The 13,379-nt window shown below is 37.4% G+C and overlaps 1 protein-coding gene across 2 annotated transcripts in view; it reads right to left on the reverse strand.

Annotated features, from left to right (window-relative positions):
- The window catches only part of USP24 (ubiquitin specific peptidase 24), a 60,205-nt gene that overhangs the window by 23,904 nt on the left and 22,922 nt on the right, over positions 1-13,379 (reverse strand). The window contains exons 15-35 of one of the 2 annotated variants that reach the window (XM_082766285.1): positions 13,147-13,308; positions 11,877-11,921; positions 11,221-11,328; positions 10,447-10,596; positions 9,754-9,885; positions 9,112-9,223; positions 8,802-8,878; positions 7,679-7,819; positions 7,473-7,526; positions 7,168-7,283; positions 6,479-6,545; positions 6,207-6,317; positions 5,739-5,837; positions 5,485-5,655; positions 4,841-4,926; positions 4,598-4,691; positions 4,178-4,333; positions 1,771-1,868; positions 930-1,025; positions 548-776; positions 50-209 (exon numbers count right to left, since the gene is read on the reverse strand). In XM_082766285.1, the coding sequence (XP_082622411.1) occupies positions 50-209; positions 548-776; positions 930-1,025; positions 1,771-1,868; positions 4,178-4,333; positions 4,598-4,691; positions 4,841-4,926; positions 5,485-5,655; positions 5,739-5,837; positions 6,207-6,317; positions 6,479-6,545; positions 7,168-7,283; positions 7,473-7,526; positions 7,679-7,819; positions 8,802-8,878; positions 9,112-9,223; positions 9,754-9,885; positions 10,447-10,596; positions 11,221-11,328; positions 11,877-11,921; positions 13,147-13,308 (2,464 nt within the window). The remainder of the gene's footprint in view (positions 1-49; positions 210-547; positions 777-929; positions 1,026-1,770; positions 1,869-4,177; positions 4,334-4,597; positions 4,692-4,840; positions 4,927-5,484; positions 5,656-5,738; positions 5,838-6,206; positions 6,318-6,478; positions 6,546-7,167; positions 7,284-7,472; positions 7,527-7,678; positions 7,820-8,801; positions 8,879-9,111; positions 9,224-9,753; positions 9,886-10,446; positions 10,597-11,220; positions 11,329-11,876; positions 11,922-13,146; positions 13,309-13,379) is intronic. The other variant, XM_082766286.1, reaches the window with a different exon arrangement.

Here is a 13,379-nt window from a genome sequence, read left to right on the forward strand (position 1 = left end):
GCTTCCTTCAATAAAGATGTTTTAAAAGATGTTAGGCACAGTAACCTACCTGAGCTGCTAAGTCTGTTTCGAATCCCTGCAGGAAATAAAGTGTTGCTTTCTTTTATTGGCTGACTACTTCCTACGAGGTCCAGTCGTCCTGCAGCAGCTGCCCAAGAAAGTCGCATGAAGCAAGCCACTGTAGAAGTGAAATCGTTCACCTCCATAGTCTGAAGAAATAAGAAACAGCATTAATTCTGTGATGGTCAACAGCCTTTGTTAATGATAGGGATAAGAGGAATGCATCTTCTGGATCACATCAAATTCACATTTGGATTTGTTCTTCTCCCTTCTCTAACCAGGCTTAAGGATACCTTAAGTTAGATGTTAAAAACCAGATAAAGGTAGGGAAGAGAGACTGATAACATGGATTTCCAGAGGCTTTTAAATGAAGCCTGGGCAAAAACTCATATAGAAAGTAGACTTTTGACTGAAAATACAGGAGTTATACAGCTGCCACCAGAGATCACACTGCTACATCACCATAAATTATCAAACACTTCCTTACTTGTATGGCAACTCTTGCTGCTGGTATGATTTCTTCTACCCTAATGGAGGATCTATCAGACACAGAGAGCTGTCGGTAGGATGACTTCTCAGGTGTTCCACAAATGGACATCTGCCTACTTCCTTGCCGGCTGACGTTACGGAAGGGGCGCGAGGACAATGCTTCTACCCCATCCTTAATGAAATCCTCATCCAGTAAGGTAGGCATTGTCTGGCCAACAAGCAAGAACCTACATTCACAGAGCAGAAATGTCAAGCTTATTTTTGAATCTTCACAGCAAGTGAATAACTGATACTTTGAGTTCTATTTCAAACAAATATTACAAGGGACACTCCAAAAGCCAAGAGAGCAGCACTCAATCTAATGAGAAGCAATTACTTACCTTGCAAGTTGCAGGCAGATGGAATAGACTCCCTGTCTGGTTTCATAGTCTACTTCTGAAGGGATGGAATCTCTCTGCATCACATTCACCACCAAACTTAAAAACAAATCAATAATACAGGCTCTGTTTGAAAGCATTTTACTTAGGAAAGAGGTCCAATTAATTTATCTCCATCTTTCCCTCCTCTTATTCACTCAACTGAATGCCAGTTAAAACTGCCAAACTGGCAGCTTTGGAGACTAACATCCCTATTTTCCCCTCCTGCATTTATAGATTGGAGATTTCCGTTCCTGCTGGTAAATGCTTCAGGATCTACGGGGTACAGAAATTTAAGAGCAACACATACTTGACAATTTCGACACAATTATAAGCAGTGTTGCCAAGTCCTCCAAATGACTGTACCTTATCTGAAGGGTCTGGATTTCAGAGACGGTCAAATTTCATTTGGTTCCCAACACACAATCCATGCTTTGACTGCTAGAAACTGTCTGCTGGTGTATATGCAGGACATAGCACGTGTAATGTAGCCACTTACAAATTTGAACTGGAACGCTAGCTATTGAAATCTCCATTATTTAACTACCTCTGTGTAAGCTACACTTCATAGGCTTATCTGTGGCTATCTTTATTTTGGTGTTAATATGATATACACCGTTACATTACCATGGTAGCTATGGTATCTTTCCAGACACTTGCAAATAAAAGGATAGCTTTGAATGGACTTTTCCTCTAAAAAAAGCAGCTCAAAACTGTACAAGTGTGCTACAGCATGGAAAGCAGAACCACAGAACAGCTAGCTAAATTAAGTGTTACAAATAGAGTCAAGATTTTGAAATCTAACCTCAAACCTCCTGCTCTGAGGAAATTTTCACAGAAAGACTTGGCACAGTTTCTTGCCATTTCATCATCTGCAGTTGGCATCAGCTTGGAGCTCAGTACCTAAAATAAAGTATTCACACATAAATCTTAGTATTTCCTTGCTGCTGAAGGTCAAAACTATAGTAGGAAAAAATCCACTACTAATGGAATTAACAATACAGCTCTATTAAGCTCTAGTCTGTAAAGAGAAATCATACTAAAAATATCCAGGACAGCAAAGACTACTACAGATATTTATCCTGTATCAAAGGGCATTTTTATCTTCACTGCTGTTTATTTATTAAGAGAATAAAGTACATACTCTAGTCTGTGAAAAGTGTCTTCAGGCTCAGAAGGAACTCCTTAATAGCACAAATCCTTCTCCTTTTGAGATTTTCAGTTGACAGCAGCCAATAAAACACCCTAGAGATGGCTTACGTATTAACTCATGTCTTCTGAAATAATTGTATTAAATATAATTTTCTTTTTTTTTTTTTTTTTTTTTAAAGGATAGTCCAGATAATTCTACAGCCCTTGTGAACTTCACCTCTGCATCATCCCTCTTGTTTTAAGTCAGCACTGAACTTCACAGAATCCAATTACACACGGAAATACGGACGTAGAATTCTGCAGTCTCTGTTGGTACATTTATAATTCATTTCACTTTTTAAAAAAACAAAATAAATAGAAAAATATAAAAGTTGCTTGCTTTCTTGTAAAGTCCCTTCAGTAGATACAGCCAACAATGCTGCACATGGAAAAACAAAATATGTGGTTTCCATGCTCACATAGCATAAGTATGGTTTACAGAGTTCCAGGTATGAAACCTTATTACAACACTGCATGATATAATCCTGAACCTCTAAGACAGATAATTTTAATTTCTTTCACACCTCTAAAATTTGCTGCACACATTCTTCAGGAAGCAGTTATCCCAATGCTCTGGACTGGTTTCCTAGTGTTTGAACATGTTACCAGCTGGGGGAATAAAACACCATGCCATCTTTTTCTGACAATACTCATCTTCCAACTGGCTTGACTGGATTTGAGGAGCAAGTCCACTCAAAATCTACATATCTAATCCAATTTACTACTATTTATTCCTTGCCAGAAAAGCAAGCAAAGTATTGCTTGCTTTCATTATTTTCTCTGGCACAGAAGTAGATAGCCATCTTGTCACACTGTAAGATAACCTGCCAGTTCAACAAAATATCCTTGCTGTGATATGTTAAGCCATTTGCTTCCAGTTGTAGAACTTGTCAACACATTTTAGAGACAAATATATTTCATTCCAGCTTGACAGAAAAAGGAGGAACCCTACCAGTGCAATGGGATGTCAGAGTGTAGGATGATCAAGACTGAATGTTAAGACTGCAGAAGTCCAAAGGAAGGCAACTATAACGAAACTCCTACAGCAATCTTGGCACACACTGAGGACAGAACAGTAACTTTGTCCACTGTTTTTGAAGCTGCTAGCAATGGTCCTGCAACTTCTTACTATTCAGACTGTATTTGTAACACGTCCTTATTAACGGTGGGATCTGTGAGCAGAACTAGACACTGCCCAGTTTCCTAGAGCGTGCAGATTAATGTGATGTAAGAACACCACCAACTGAACCCTTTCATTCTCTTTAAAATCCATGCACTGAGCGCTTGGAAAGAATCTTTTTATAGTGTCCAACCCAGTGTATTAGACTTCTGGATAAAGAACTTACGCAGGAGAATACTGAGGGTTAAAAAAATTGTATGCATTCCACTCACTTTGCATGCACAGTTAAAACAGGCCAGAAGCTCCTGGGTAAAAGCCCTGCGCATTTGGATAGTGAAAATTCTTCACAGCTGAATGCTTCAAGAAATATTCCTCCTTAGCCTCTACAGACAGAATATGGTAGACTTATGTAGAAGGAAAATTAGCATTCTTTTTGCCAGCTCCCTCTGAATCTCTAGTATTATTCTCCCTTAAAATAATCAACCTTTCAAAAGGATTTGAGTAGAAACAAACTAAACAACTACTCCCCTTCATTTTTAAAAGGACCAACATTTTTATGTGATAAAAAATTCGTTAAGTATTGGGAGATTCAGGCAGAAATTGTACCTGAACAGTAAGGATTTCAACATCTCTCTGCTTCTCTCCACATAAATCAAAATACTCCTTCCACCTTGCAATCACAAGAGAGGCGTGGCTTCACAATAAAGTCTCTAATGTGGAACTTTTTTACCCTTTCTGTTACGGGGAATTTATTGTATACAGGAAAACAGGCTATGACTCGACATGTGTGTTTTCCATAACATCATGGTGATTTTGAGGCCTCCTGCCCAAGAAAATTTGATCTACTTAAACCTTGAGACTCAGAAACACAAGTATGAAAGAAGAAAATTTGTTTTCTTACCTCTAAATTGTAGAGAACTCTAAAGGTGGACATGCCTGGAGCAAATGATCTGAAAAGACTTTCTAATATTGAACTAGCACTGGGCTGATGTTGGTGTTTTGAAGACAAGGAGGGGGATTTTGAAGACTGAGAACTTGATTCTGAGAGCAGAGTTTTCTAGGAGGAAAAAGTCACAGAAAAAAAAACATTTTTAGACTACTGCAGTTTGTTATAATTGGCATCATCATATTATCGGATATAATCCCTATAATAACCCTTTCATCTCCAAATGCTCAGAAATATGTCATTAACCCTTAAGATGAGCATTGTTTTGCAGTAGCTTCAAACCCAAAGATCGTCATTTTACAGGTAACTTAAGAAATCTGCTAGTAAAACCCTTTTTGTTTAGCTCACCAGCATTTGGTATTGTTTAATCCATACCTTCCTTCCCAGGGAATCAAGCTGATCAAGTGCCTCTTGAATAGCTGGGTCAGTAGGAATTAAAAGCAGAAGTTTTCTCACCCGCAGCGTTATTCTGAAAAGTTATCAGAAATTACTTAGGCAAAAGAGGGCTCAGCCACACTGTGGCCAGGTGAATACTTAATACACTATAAAATAAGTAGCTATTTGAGCTTTCCAACATGAGCATTTCTTCCATATTTGATAACCATTTAGCTTGCTTACCTTGGCTCCTCTAGATTGGCAAGCTGGTAAAGCATATCAAACACATTACACACGAGAGCCATGACTACTCCAGGGAGGGATTTCTCCTGAGAATTAAGCAAAAATACGAAGGTGTTATTTTTGTCCTCCCCTCTCTGTTCTAAGTAATTTAGTAGAGCTCTTCATTGAAGCAACTGACCCAGACGTCAACATGGCTCGGTGAAATCCCATCTACCTTCCAGATTGAGACCATCTGAATTTCACTATTACCCCATTTCCCTTTTAATAAGCAAATTTTGACACCAACGATTATTTAATGTTCACATACAACGCAGACTAGGAGTAGTCTGAATATGTTAGTTGATACTTTCTAGGTTATTTTCATACTGCAGCTTTATTAATGGTGAAAATCTGGAAATCTCTGCTCCAGCCAGGTATGTAACCTCAAAATTAAGTCAAGAGTCGCTTGTTCCAGGATTTAACAAAAGACTCTGTAAAGATTAATGTAGCCTGCTTGGTACCTAAGCGTAAAAAGCTGATGTAAAAAGCTTATGTCCCAACTTCCTGTATCTTTTCCACCACCCAAGCTGTGTACTGCCCTACTACCCCCTTTTTATCTCATCCCCTTCAAAAGCAAGGGCAGTTTTCAGGCTACTACGTTGTACCTGTTCCATTGCATAGGATGAACTAAATACACCACTGCTGTTACTGGAAGTGGTTGAGGAATCTGCTGAGCTCCCTGACGGCGTCCCGCTTCCTGATGTTTTTACTGTAAGGACTTGTTCATCAGAGAAGCCCAATTGGTGGAGTAGTTTCTGATCTTTATTTACTGTTAGCTGCAAGAAAATATCTATCATTTAATTGATATCTGAAAGACAGATTTGATTTTTATACATAATGAGAATTCTAGTTAACATACCAGGCTGTCATTGGCAAATATCTGTATATTATCCACAGGAGAATTCAACATCTTTGCTATCTTCCACCTGACGCTCCCTACAGTTTCATTGCTATGAGCCTGTAAAATTAAATGAGATTTGTTTAGTATGCCTGCTCAAGAACTCAATCCTGAGAGCTTTCAAGGAAGTTCTCCTGCATAGGATAGTAAAGGTATTAAGGTATAAAAGAGACTACTGGGGTAGGACAGCACTAGAAATGCTCTATCACTAACAGCAAGGAAACAACTTTTCCACCTTACAGTGATGTAAGCCATTTATGCTACAGACACATCCATTACTGTAGGCTTATACACACATTTAGCATTTTTAGATAGATTTCGCAGGCTGAGTCCTTAAAAACAGCTGCCTCTTTTAAGACCAAGTATCAAAAAGAACCAAGTAGCTAAAAGATCAACATGGCATGAAACACACAACCTGTACACACATACCTCTATGGTGAAGGTATCTTTGGTAGATTCATATGTAACATTAAGAGTTAAAATATGTCCATGAAAAGAGGCACCATGAGGTAGAATAGTTCGGGGGACAGAGTAAAGGTCCTGCCAGAAGAGAAAGACAATGGTAAATACCATTCTTGAGAACAAATACATTTTTATGATGACATGTAACAAATTTACTACAGTTACATAGGTTTAAATTACTTCCACTGTTTTTAATAATATTGGAAGTTGCATTCTTGCCTAGGAAGAAATTATCTTACCTCTATTGTTATCACATAACGCTCTGCCAATAGCAGCAGTCTCTCAATTATTACAAGTTTAGTTGACCTAGGGATAAACATGCAAAATAAGTTACTTGTCTCGGAGATTAGTTTTCAATGCCCACGTATAGCAATCATGAACTGTTTTCAAATGCAGCTCCTTAACACTGGGAATAATTCTTGACCTATTTTCGTAGTTTGTTATAATTGAATCTTGCATTACGCTGCTTGAGACATACTGAACTTCAGAAGCTTCATGTTTCCAGAGGTCACCTCTGTGCTCACATATTCAAGCTATACACATTTAAGCATGCATAAATTAAGGGGAAGGATAAAAACATCATTTTCTCTCCCAAATACAAAACACGTTGCCCCAGAAACAACACGAGCAGGACGGCAATTTTGAGAACTTCAGCACTCAGGCTTTCAGTCTATTTATGTTAATTTTTAAATACTTTTTTTTTTTTTTTTTTTTTTTAAAAAAAACACAGGTTTTGTTAAAATATTTTTGGAATTCAAATTACATTGTGACAGAATACACAACTACCAATAATGAGAAATGAACACTGAACAGAATATTGCTGGCCAACACAGTAACTCAGCAATTTTGATCATCACTCAAAATCAGTCAGGAAGTTGCTGGGAGCAAATATATACGGCCATATTTGCCTTTTTGAAGACAAGCTTACCTGTAGGGAGATTGAACTGATGTTGCTACTGTAGGCATAGCAGTTGCTGTAAGCATTTTTGTAGCTCTTGTAACAGCGTGTGTTAATGTTGGACCGCCGAGTGCTGAACTGGCCGCCTAGAATATAAAGCGGAGCGTAAGTGGTTGTTTAAATAGACCATTAGTATGTGCCAGAGAGCTACAAGGACAAGAAATACCTGTGGAATTATTTTTTTCTTTAAATAGAATTACCATAGTCAATTATTGTAACCCTAAGATAAAAAAAATGAAAGAGGACATAGGTACAAGTAAAATTTGTTTTATTACCTCCAATCGTGTGTAGCAATCAGCAATGAATTTCTTGTGCAGTGATACCGAATCCTGCAGATACAACAGGCAAATGATTTAGAACTTAATACAAAAACATAGGAATTACTTATAAACTGAAAGAACCCAACAAACTATAGATTTTAACATGCAGAGTGTCAAATTGCTCTGAATTTCAAAGCATTTTCATATACAAATATGTTTACCTTTTTCAATCTAGGAGTTAGGTTAATATAGCTGTAATTTATTATCAATTGAATAGCTTCGTTTGCTATTTCTTCATCAGGTGATTCCATTGCAATCTTCCAAATGAAATCCATTCCTATTAATTCCAGTTTTTCTACACTCTATGCAAAAAAGAACAGCAGTAAAACGTGACTGGATTTCTTAAGAAAGAAAGAGTTCAAATGAGAACAAAACAGTTTTTCATCTGCTGGGAAAGTACTTTTAATTAAATTTTAACAATTTTCTTTTCCAACACATTGCCAAGTTTTGCCACATTGCAAAGTGACACCAGTAGCTACAAACTTACATATTCATACTAGAAACAAAACACTTGTTTACAGGTGAAGTTCCAAAGAGCACTTCCAGTCAAGCCATGTGAAGAATTTTACAGTTCAAAACCACTGAGAAATGTAATCGGGAATGGAATTTGTTTCACAGAGGTCAATGTGGTAACAAACCACATTAGGTAAATAAATAATAAAACATCATAAAACCTACTAGAATACTTAGCAAAAAAAATATGCATTTGAAGTAAATTAACTCTGTGATAGAGATCTAGAATGCCTACGGAAAATACTTAACATAAAACCATTAACTTAAAGCCAGACAAGGATCACAAAGTTAAAAAAGAACTTGACTACGATAAGCCTAAGTCCTCTGTAAAGGAATAGAAAAACACACATTTTCCTGCCAAGGAAAAGCAAGAGAAATTCACACTAGAATTCATGATTGTTACTAGACCTGTGCAGAATTTTAGAAGCTACATACCAGCTTCTTGTTATCAATGGCTGAATTTTATATTGAAGGCCTGTCTGGACGCCTACCTGGGCAGCCTGCTCTAAGGAACCTGCTTTGGCGGGGGGGGGGGAGTTAGACCCAATGATCTTTCAAGGTCCCTTCCAAACCCTTCAATTCTGTGATGCTCCTGTAGTTATTTCAGCATTTTAGCTTCAGAATTTAACAACATTAATGCTAGAAGGACAATCTGCATACTAACACAAACATGACCATATCAAACAGCTGATACAGAATCCTCGTCTAACCTCCTCCCTTCCTCAAGATACCACAAGTAGTACACAAGAATGAACTTGACAGAACACTCACCAACTGAGTCCCTTGCCTCTTTAGTCGATGGTCACACAGGTTCACATTTTCAAAGAAAGTCTTAAATAAACTAAAACCTGAAAGTGAAAAGTGATGCAAGCATTTTATTTAGGTCAGGACAAGTTTTTATCCTTTTTTAAAGGAGATATCAAATGCAAGAGTGACCTTTTTCTTCTATAACTATTAAAACTCAGAATGACAGCAGAAGACCCCTTTATTTACAGAGCTGTTTGACGTTTAATTTGAAGACTTAGAAAGCAAAATGATTATATTTATTTAAAAACCATGTTGACCAACGTAATTTTCATACCATTCATAGTAATTTCATACGACTCCAGTTTAAGAATTTTCTCTTTGAAGAGCTGTTGCTGTACATCACTCTCTAGATCATGTTGTCCTTTGGTAAACCACTCAAAGCACATCTGTGAGTGAAAAGCAGGTATGTTTTTATCCTATTGTCATTACAATTATTTAAATTGTCGTTGCTGTATAAAACTACGTCAGATACTACCTATACTACCTTACATAACTGTGTAACTTATCACACAAAAGCTTGATCTGCAGCAAGAAATTCAAAATCTCACAGTAACTTTACTTATTATACCAGCTGTACTGCAGCATTGAGGTACTTAATCTTGATAGTCATCTCGCACCCAAATATCACTGAACATCTCTTTTATGACTCTGCAAGCTTTCAGGCAGCTATTTTCTAGCTAGCATCCATAAACCTGCAACTAATCTCCTCACCAACATTTCACTTCTAGTTAAGTTTAATATTAAGAGCATCCTAGTCATAAGCAAACATAAGTGGCTTCATTAGCTTACACAGTAAGCATCCTTATTACTTAATGTTTACTACTTAAGTAACATGTACCTCAACAAATAAAGGTTCATGAATAGCACATGTAAGATTCACTCTGCAACCACAGACAACAACTCGAGCATTTCTTACCTCTCGATCTAACTCACAAACATCCTGGCCAGTTACAAGGCATTCCCAGATCTCCCTGGCACGATTCCAGCCCAAATAAAGAGTGGCTTCTTGCAGAAAAAATGCCAAAAATTTTAGATGTGCTTCCAAATACTGAAAAAGGAAACAAACACAGTTTTAAGATTTTTCTTTCCATAACAAGAACTCTGAACATTTTTTTTTTATTTTTTTTTTAGTTTTGACAAACTTAGTGATTGAATATGAGTACAGTTTGCAAAGCCTGAGGACTAGAAACTCTATGAAATGCACTTAGTTTCTATTTCACACAGTTCTTAAAATTACTGCTTTTTGATTATCTTTCTATGATGGCTTCAAACCGAAGCTTGCATATAAGCCAAAGGCTGCACAAGCTTGGAGACAGGAGCTCCTGGAATAAGGAGATCATGTTCTCAACAAATCAGAGAAGACTCTGAGAAGAAATTTGTCGAGTGTGATGTTCCATCACCCTTGTTACATAATATAACGAAGCTGTAATAATTCCCAACAGATAGGTGTCAGAATTATGAATAAAAACTAGTGCAATTATTTGCCAGACAGAACATATTCCAGTGAATTCCCAAAATGAAAAATCAACTAGTTTTATGAGACATGATGTAGTTTATCAATGACCATGTTTTCAACCCCCTAAGGTAGTAAGAAATGCAGGTTCAATACCTCCCGGTAAGTGTATCGGCCATCCACTAACGTTCCTCCAACAAGCCCTCCAGGACCTGCCACAGATGCAGCCAAACGGTGGCATGATATTAAGCTTCCTGTCACCAACTTCACTATTTCAAAGTTTTTCTTTAGATCTTGAATAATGCTCTTGATAAAACAAACAAACATTAATAAAAGAGGTTTTTAAAAAATATATATAAACAGACATGCATTCAACAGTCTGCTCTTTTACAGAAAAGTGTTTTTTACGGGAAGGATAATGATCCCCTCTCACCAGAGTCAGCTGTACCCCTTCCAAATATCCCAAGCCCTCTGGCAATACCATTTTCAGCATGTGCTGAAATATGTGTGCTGCAGATTGCAAACAAAGTCCCACACCTCCGCTTAGCCATAGAATAGCACACATGATTTGCTGGTATTTCAATCTGTTTTCCAACTGTCAATGTTAATACAACTACAAATTAACTGCTCTAAACATTAGCAATGGTAGTTTCTTAATAGAGACATACTTGTTAATTATTTTACAAAAAGCTGAGAACAAAATAAAACAGTCCTGACACAGCAAACAGATCTTATTTATAAACATATGCACACACACAACAATGGGCAGCACACAACACAGCCTCTCTACTTGTAGATTTACTTTATGCTACATAACGAAGCTGTACTTATTGTTTTTTTTTTCTTTTCCCCCCTCTCTTTTCTAAACTCTAGAGAAGCAGAGCCATACAGATATAACAAGGGAGTCAAAATCTCAGCACATATTCTTACCTTGTCTTGTTTTTGGTAAGTTTGCTTAATAAATGAACGCGTGATTTCATGAAGCTGACGTAATGCTGGCACCACCCACACAAACTGAGGATTGTTGTGCTGGGATGACTAGTAGTGAGAAAGGTAAAAAAGAATTACACATGCGTACGTGCTCAGCAATGTACTAATTCTCCTCATAGACTCTTAAAGGGTAATGATTTCCATTAATACCCCTGTTTCAAAACAACAGTTACTAGCTCAGAAGGGTTCAGTGACTTGTGCCTGGTTCCCTTCCAAACATCAAAGGTGCCCCTTTACCTTCTTCAAGATGTCCTTTGAAACATTTGGCTGTGATTATTAAGCCCAAAGTACCACCTCCTTGCTAGAGAACATGCAAATTTAGTACACAAAATCTCAGCTGCAGCAGAGGGATAACAACCACCACCTTCCTCAATTACAGGAGATAAAGCGGGCCAGTTAGGGCTTTAAAGGGCAAATACAGTCAAATGAGGTTACTTATTGTTAAGGTGAGAATAACAGAAGAAAAAAAATCTGAAGTACTACTGAGGGTTAAGAGATGAGAAGAAATTTCTGATTTGGTGCTGCAAGGAGCCCTCTGATAGGAAGCAAAGGCTATTTAAGCTGCATTTTGAAAGAGATCCTACAAAGGATCCTACCTCATTGTTAGAACTGCTCATCACTTTTCTGGGAGGCTTCATGTTCTGTAAAGTTTGATCACACAAACCAGTACTGAAGTTTTTTTGTTCAGATAAGTGATGTCTGGTTTAAATACCGACAATAACCAATACCACCTGCTCACTTAGAGACACTAAAGTAACCTGCCCATAATAGCATTCTACTGAAGACTCCCTCATGTAGCTGAGAATGTTGTCTTAATATTACATTCCCTCCTAATTTACTTCATTTCCCCTAACACAGGGAAATAAGCAAATGATGTATTTTTAAAAGCATATTGTATGCTTTCCCCATTTTTTCCAGCCTATAGTTACAGCTTTCCGTTAGCGTTCCCCACTGCAGCACCTTTGTTAAGGCCCTTGGCAGAATGCAATTAAAAAGAATGCAAGAACAGGAAAGCATAAGATCAGAAAAGACTGCAAAATTTTGCAGACATTCAGAACCCAAACTTGTAAATCTGTATTCACAAACAAAAAAGCAAAAAAAGAAAAGTGATCAATATCAAGAAACATACTATGCTTCCTAAAGAACTAACATCCTCTATAGATGCTGCATGACAGACAAAACCTAATTTAATATGAAAGAAATTTATGAAAAAGGTACAAGCCTTTTGTTTTATGGGCATATTTCCAGTTCAAAAAAAAAAAAACCAACCAAACAACAGAAGATAGAATTCTTGCAAATCTCAGAAAACTGCCTGCTATATGAACAGTGCAGCATAGAGTAGGTACAGTCTACTAAGCCATGCATGTGTCTGCTGCTGCCAAACACATCTTAGCACAGGCAGGCCCAAGAATGACTACTTCCATGTTAGACAAGAAGATATTTTTTTTTAAATTGAAATACAAAATTCCTATGATTTAAATATTGATTTGCATTGAGACTTAGCGGACATGCCAGAAACACATGCTTAACTCAAAGAAAACTAATTTAAGCTTTCACGTGAACGGGACAGTTAAAATACTGACATACCTTTATAGTGGTTCCATTTGCAAATTCTAACCTTGGGCCCATCCTGGTAGTTTCCCATAAACTGATCATTCCTTGTGCTGAAAATTTGTTTAAAACAAAGGCAAGAGACTTACTACAAGTCTCGGGGTCAAACTGGCTCACACAAAGCCTACCCCTCTCATGGACTCCCCAAGGTAAGAACTTACAGATGGGACACATAATTTGCACGTCTTGAAAGAAAAGGCCAACATGAAGGCTAAGTAATGTTTCATTTTGGAAAAGACAAAATAATAAACCAACCCTTTTAATATCCTCTATGCATTTAATGATGTAACTTCTTTTGATTGCTTCTTTCACTGCGTAGGCATCACTGAGGATTGTCAGGTGTTCCTCCAAGGCCTGCTGAATGAGACTACATGGTAACGTTGGAAGATGAGCCAGCTCCCAAAGGACCTCCAGAACCTACAGGAACAAATCCAAAACCGATCAGGACCTGGAAAGTGCAAAGACTACAAACCGCATGTTTAATAAAG

The sequence above is a fragment of the Aythya marila genome (assembly GCF_965140915.1).
Source record: "Aythya marila genome assembly, chromosome: 8".
In the NCBI taxonomy this organism is placed as follows: Eukaryota; Metazoa; Chordata; class Aves; order Anseriformes; family Anatidae; genus Aythya; species Aythya marila.